The sequence below is a fragment of the Carlito syrichta genome, unplaced genomic scaffold (assembly GCF_000164805.1).
Source record: "Carlito syrichta isolate Samal-C Ts95f unplaced genomic scaffold, Tarsius_syrichta-2.0.1 Scaffold307017, whole genome shotgun sequence".
NCBI lineage: Eukaryota > Metazoa > Chordata > Mammalia > Primates > Tarsiidae > Carlito > Carlito syrichta.
The window spans coordinates 51,764-58,474 of NW_007251113.1; the positions used below are offsets into that span (position 1 = coordinate 51,764).

General features: G+C 51.1%; 2 protein-coding genes across 2 annotated transcripts in view; both read right to left on the reverse strand.

Annotated features, from left to right (window-relative positions):
* The window catches only part of CROCC (ciliary rootlet coiled-coil, rootletin), a 54,477-nt gene extending 49,778 nt beyond the window's left edge, over positions 1 to 4,699 (reverse strand). Inside the window, exon 1 of the mRNA XM_021715340.1 lies at positions 4,655 to 4,699. Coding sequence (XP_021571015.1) covers positions 4,655 to 4,699 — 45 coding nt within the window. The remainder of the gene's footprint in view (positions 1 to 4,654) is intronic.
* The window catches only part of NECAP2 (NECAP endocytosis associated 2), a 14,865-nt gene continuing 12,688 nt past the window's right edge, over positions 4,535 to 6,711 (reverse strand). The window contains exons 7-8 of the mRNA XM_008063731.1: positions 6,348 to 6,432; positions 4,535 to 4,758 (exon numbers count right to left, since the gene is read on the reverse strand). Coding sequence (XP_008061922.1) covers positions 4,710 to 4,758; positions 6,348 to 6,432 — 134 coding nt within the window. The 3' untranslated portion in view covers positions 4,535 to 4,709. The remainder of the gene's footprint in view (positions 4,759 to 6,347; positions 6,433 to 6,711) is intronic.

Here is a 6,711-nt window from a genome sequence, read left to right on the forward strand (position 1 = left end):
AAAAAAAAAAAAAAAAAAAAGACACCGCAGCCTCCTCTGACACCCTGACTGCAGCCTGTGAGAGCTGCTAAGACAGAGGACCCAGCAGAGCTGAACCTGGGCTACTGAGATAATAAATGTGTGTCCTTTTAAGCTGCCAAGTGTTGGGGTGAGTGCTACACAGCAGTAGTAGATAACACAGACGTGTAGGTCATTTCTGATCTTCTGCTATGACAATATCACAGACAACAGTAATATTGCTTTTCTGTTTTCATACGTGCATTATATCTACAATCAGGAGAAAAGTATTTCTGTCTACATTCAAGCTTCAGCGAAGAAAAACTGGTCTTTTCCCTCCTGCAGTCCATTTTGCCCTCAGAGGATGGTATCTCTCTCACTTCTAGCTCAGGGAACTCAATAGCTACTGAACACCTACTGTGTGCCCATGATGCATCTCAGTAGCTTCCAGGCTCCAATGGAATACAGCTCCGTCCCCTGGTCTGTTAGTCCGATTTGCCCTGTTATGGCTTTTTTTTTTTTTTTGAGTTGGAGTCTAATTCTGTTACCCAGGCTGGAGTACACTGGTACACTCATGGCCACTGCAGGCTCGACGGCTGGGCTCAGGCAATCCTTCCACCTCAGCCTTCCAAGTAGCTGGAACTATAGGCATGCACCACCATGCCCAGCTAGTTTTGTGATTTATTGTAGAGATGAGGTCTGGCCAAGTTGCCCAGGCTGATTTCGGACCTGTGGGCTCAGGCAATCCTCTCACCTTGGCCTCCCAAAGTGCTGGGATTACAGACGTGAGCTATCTTTTTCGTTGTTGTTTTTTTTTGAGCTGGAGTCTCACTCCGTCGCCCAGACTGGAGTGCAGTAGCCGCTCCCGGCCACCGCAGCCTCGACCCGCTGGGCTCCGGCGATCCTTCCGCCTCAGCCTTCCAAGTAGCCGGAATTACAGGCATGCGCTACCACGCCCAGCTGATTTTTTGATTTATTGTAGAGATGATGTCTCGCTGCCCAGGCGGGTCTCGAACCCACGGGCTCAGGCAATCCACTCACCTCAGCCTCCCAAAGGCGCGGGATTACGGGCTGAGCCACCGAGCCCAGCTGACATGAGCTATCTTAACCCACATGGAAGGAGTGGAACTTCCTGTATTAAGCAGGTCTTACGTGCCAGGTGCTGTGGGCAGCACTGTTCAAGAGAGGTGGAGTGCCCTGACTAAAAGCACGGATGCTGGAGCCAACTTGCCTGGGTTCAAATCCCATTCACCAGCCACACAACTTTGGACAAACTACACAATCTCATCATTTTCAAATAGGGAGGTGTACTGGTCAGTGTTTGTGTCCCTCAAATTTCATGTTGAAACCTAATCCCCGGCGTGAGGGTGTCTGGGGGTGGGGCTTTTCCCTGGAGACCTTGGCCCTGTAACAAGTTTTTCAGCTGGGATTCCAGTTGTTGGTGAACATCAAGCTGTCGCGTCCCCCTGCAAACCTCCCGGAGGTGCTTTTCGGGTTAGATCCTTGAGGGCTGTTTCATCCTCCGCCTCGTGTTCGCCATGCTGGGTGTTACCTGACTCTAGAGAAAGGTAACTCAGGTAGCACCAGGCAGTGTTTTTCATGCCTCATCTGTGTGATGCCTGGGCTAAGGAGCCTGCCGTCACACATCTGACCAGCGGACAGTCTAGACCCAGGGCCCAGGTCTGTCTCCAGAACTCGCACGCTGACCTTCAATGGTATAGGCCTCCAAGAGTTTCCGCTAAGTCTACGCTTTCTCATTTGCACCCTCCTAGCACTTAGTACTCATCCAGATGGGATGTAACGTGATGTGAAGCAGACACAAAAAAGTCACTACTCCCGAGGAGTCTTTGATGTAATCTCCGTATCCTTATTCAATGGGCAAGAAGATCCTCCGTTTTAATTGCTTTCATCTCTCCACTCTCAGCCAGAGTGGCTATTTCCATAATCAATAATAAAAACTGCATCTTTCTTTTTTTCGAGTTGAAGTCTCACTCTGTTGCCCAGGCCGGAGTGCAGTGGCATGCTCACAGCTACTGCCGCCTCGACTTGCTGGGCTCAGGTGATCCTTCTACCTCGGCCTTCTCTTTTGGTTTTTTGGGGGTTTTTTTGGAGTCAAGTGTCTCACTCTGTCACCCAGACTGGAGTACAGTGGCCGCTCCCAGCCACCACAGCCTCGATCTGCTGGGCTCCGGCAATCCTTCCGCCTCAGTTTTCCAAGTAGCTGGAACTACAGGCGTGCTACCACGCCTGGCTAATTTTTTAATTTATTGTAGAGATGAGGTCTTGCCAAGTTGCCCAGGCGGGTCTCAAACCCGCAAGCTCAGGCAATCCACTCACCTCAGCCTCCCAAAGCGCTGGGATTACAGGCTGAGCCACTGAGCCTGGCCATTTTTGGTTTTTTTTTGAGTTGGAATCTCACTCTCGCCCAGACTAGAGTGCAATGGCACGCTCCCAGCCACGACAGCCTCAACCTGCTGGGCTCTGGCGATTCTTCCACCTCAGCCTTCCAAGTAGCCGGAACTACAGGCGCACGCTACCATGCCTGAACAATGCCTCAGCCTTCTAAGTAGCTAGAACTACAGGTGCGAGACACCACACCTGGCTAATTTTTTTTATTGTAGAGATGAGGTCTCACCAAGTTGCCCAGGCTGGTCTCGAATCCTCAGTCCTCTTGCCTCAGCCTCCCAAAGTGCTGGGGTTACAGGCTTGAGCCACTGCACCTGGCCAAACTGCATCTTTCTTACAGAATCTTCAGGCATAAGGGCCAGGTGCAGTGGTTCATGCCTGTAATCCTAACACTTTGGGAGGCCGAGGTGAAACGATTGCTTGAGGCCAGGAGTTCAAGACCAGCCTGGGCAACATAGTAAGACCTTGTCTCTACAAAAAATTTTTAAAGATTAGCCAGGTGTGGTGGTGTGTGCCTGTAGTCCCAGCTTCTCAGAAGGCTGAGGTGGGAGGATACCTTGAGCCCAGGAAGTTGAGGTTGCAGTGAGCTATGATCACACTACTGCACTCCAGGGTTGGTGACAGAGCAAGCCCGTTTCTAAAAAAAAAAAATAGAAGAATCCGCAAGCATGAGAAGTATTGTGGCCTTTTTGCCCTCTGAGCTTCTTTCCCTCCATAAAGAGGGAGATGCTTCCCCAGGTGGGTCTTGGCGGGAGGCAGGAGAAAGTACAGGCCAGGCTCCCCAGCACAGCCTCTCCCCAAGGTCCCATGAGAATTAAGTCCCACAAAAAGTGATTCAAGCAACTGCTTTCAAGTCGTCAAGAATGGTGTAAAGACTGTGCTTTCCAGGCACACAGGAGAGTACTTACCAACTGCCCCTAGAGATAGGGTCAACTATCCTTACAGTAGCCAATCTGAAACCCTGGCCCCAAGCTTTCCAGCTAGACCCACAGCCAGTGGTGAGAGGTGGCCACTTCAGTGGTGAGTCCAGCTGTGGCACCTGGAGAGTCAGCAGCCACACTGTCAAAACATGTTCACCTCTGACATCCATTAACACAGTAAAAATATTTATTTTGTAATCTTAAAAATCTGGTCCCACAAAAAGGCCAACGCTTTTTTCAGTTCATGGTCTTGACCTTTTGAAACAGGAATCTTTCAACTGAGAGGTAAGTCAATAAAAGGAATTTCAGAGGTGTGCTCAGATAAAGCAAATTCTCACAAACAGTCATCCAGGTGACCCTAAACATCCAGTCACCGAGCCCCTTCTGACTGTCATTCACAGTCCCCAAAGAAGAAAAGAAAGTAAGAGGCTATCTGCAGATAAGGCACTTCAGAAACCATCAATGGCAAAGCCAAGGCTGCCAGGTGCTAGCTGGAACCCTCCAGCTGAGAGCCGCCCACAAATAGGGGGCCTGACTCCACCTCCAGGACTACAGCCTCTGTCTTCCTCCCCCAACCTCTTCCATCTAGCCTCTAGCATGTGGCCAGATGCTTCCTCCCGCAACTTCTTCCATCTGGCCTCTAGCCTGGGCCCTGCACTGCCACCTGGTCTGGAGGACGTGGAAGCCAGGCAGCTGGGCAGGAGTGAGCACTGCTGCCTGCAATGCACAGCTGCCAACGCCGCGGAATGTTGGAGAGGCTGCACCATGGCATGCTACATGAGTGGTGGCTTTTGCAAAGATGACTAGCTAGTGCAGATCAGCACATTAGCAAAGCAAAATATTCACACATTGTCCAAAGCTGCTTAATCCTTCCAGTTTCCCTCCTGGCTGTCCAAGCTGCAGCCTACAGGCCTGCCAAGAGTCAGGAAGGAATCCCGCCTCTGGAAGGCAGACGAGACAGAAGCTACAGCCAGGGGGCCCCCCAGGCAGAACAGCAATCACGTGGCACCTACAAACCAGAGAAGGGCCCATCTGGATCCAGGCAGCAAATCCAACCCACTCTTTCGCTTTGGGGGCTGTGTTTAATATGGATCAGTGAGATGGAAGAAGTCAAGTCTCAGAGTCTCTCATGTTAAGAGGACACACAGGAAAAAGGGATCCCAGAGCTGTTCTTCTGTGTCCTGGTTGCACTTGAATCCCAGGAAACAGTGTGACAGGTGCCAATGTACTGCCCACCATTCCGTTTGTCAGGAGAGCCAGGCAAGGAGGAGACGGGTCATCTCCAGGCAGAGGCCAGCGGGCAGTGCTGCGTCCGTCCTCCTTCCTTTGACCCAGATCGGCAGCTCCTTCCAGAAGTTGTAGGAGAAAAAGTGCATGGCGCTCAGGTCAGAACTGGACCCAGCCAGTGCCTGGCTGAGTCTGGCTGGAAGCTGACCTGTGAAGGGAAGACAGGGAAGGTGGGGAGGTTCAGATGCTTGAAAATACAAAGCAGATAAGAGCTCTAAAAAGCCAGTTCCTACATGTTCTGGAGCAATGGTTAGCAAGCATTGGCTCAGAGACCAATGGTCCTCTGTGTGTTTAACAGTTAATGTAAACATTATTTATTTTATTTATTATTATTATTATTTTGAGTCAGAGTCTCACACTGTTACCCAGGCAGTAGCACGCTCATGGCCACCGCAGCCTCAACCTGCTGGGCTCCAGCGATCCTTCAGCCTCAGCCCTTCAAGTAGCTGGAACCACAGGCATGCGCCACCATGCCTGGTTAATTTTTTGATTTATTGTAGAGACGAGGTCTCACCATGTTGCTCAAGCTGGTCTCGAACCCCTGAGTTCAGGCAATCCTCTCACCTCCACCTCCCAAAGTGATGGGATTATAGGTGTGAGCCACTGCGCCCAGCAGGTAAACTATTTATAAAAGACTCTCTTCATGACCAGCTTGGGCAACTTGGTGAAGCCTCATATCTACAATAAATCAAAAAACAAATTAGCTGGGTGTGGTGGTGCGTGCCTGTGGTTCTAGCTACTTGGAAGGCTGAGGCGGAAGAATCACCTAAGCCCAGAAGGTCGAGGCTGTGGTGGCTGTGAGCATGCCACTGCACTCCAGTCTGGGCAACAGAGTGAGACTCCGACTCAAAAAAAAAAAAAAGAAAAAAAAGACTCTCAACTTAGAGTGCAGTGGTGCAATCCCCACTCACCACAGCCTTGACCTCCTGGGCTCAGGCAATTCTCTCACCTCAGCCTCTCAAGTTGCTGGGACTACAAGCATGTGCCACCTCGTCTGACTAATTTTTTTTTTTTGTAGAGACTGGTCTCACACTCCTAGGCTCAAGTGATCCTTCCACCTTGGCCTCCCAAAATGCAAGTATAATGCCTGTGTGTCTTGGTAAATATAGTTTTATCAGTACACAGCATGTCCATTTGTTTACATATTACCTGTGGCTGCTTTTGTGCTACAACAGCAGAACTGAGTAGCTGGAACAGAGACCACATGGGCCAACTAGTCTAAACTATTTGCTCTCTGGTCCCTTATAGAAAACATGCACTGACCCTGTCCTGGAACCTGTCCATATAAATAACGGTACAATAAGAACTTAGCGTCTTTCTACCCCGACCCCAAGTGAGGGCCTGGAGTCTTGTGGAGTCAAAGAAGGCAAGAAGGCTAGCTCCCTCATCTCAGAGGTCCCTCGAGCAGGGGCCAAAGCTAGAACTAGGTCTTAACTTTCAGCCCAGAGTTCTGGGGAAGCTGGGGGCGGGGGAAGGAGGGAGGTATTGGGGGCGGTTTAAAGGACCAGACAGGTTTGCAGAAGGTGGCCCCAGGCCACCTACCAGTGGACAGCAGGAGCCTTCAGAGAGAGGAATGCGCCACTCAAGCAGCACTCTTGGGTCCTGTCCTCTGGCTGTCCTGACACCTCCAAGTCATAGCTGTCGCTCCCATGCCAGGAGGCAGGCACACAGAGCGATCCCAGCGCTTGGAGTAACGGCCCTGGCCCCAGTCCCAACACGGAATACGGCCCACCTCACCCTGTGGATTTGGTGAAGTCTCCCCAGATGTCAGCGGTGGCAGCAGTGGTAGGCTTGGGCTGTGGCCAGGACCCGACAGCACCTCCTACTGATGTCCCCAAATCCGACAGGGAGGGAGAGAAGAGAAGGAGACAGGGGAGTCAGAGACCTCTCTTTTTCGTTGTGACCAAATCATGAGACTCAGCACTCAGCAATCAATCTCATGAAACCAAGTGGCCGAGAAAGACACAGAGGCAGGTTTTGTTTTGTTTTTTGAGTTGGAGTCTCACTCTATCACCCAGGCTGGAGGGCAGTGGCACGCTCCTGGCCACCACAGCCTCGATCTGCTGGGCTCAGGTGATCCTTCCACCTCAGCCTTCCAAGT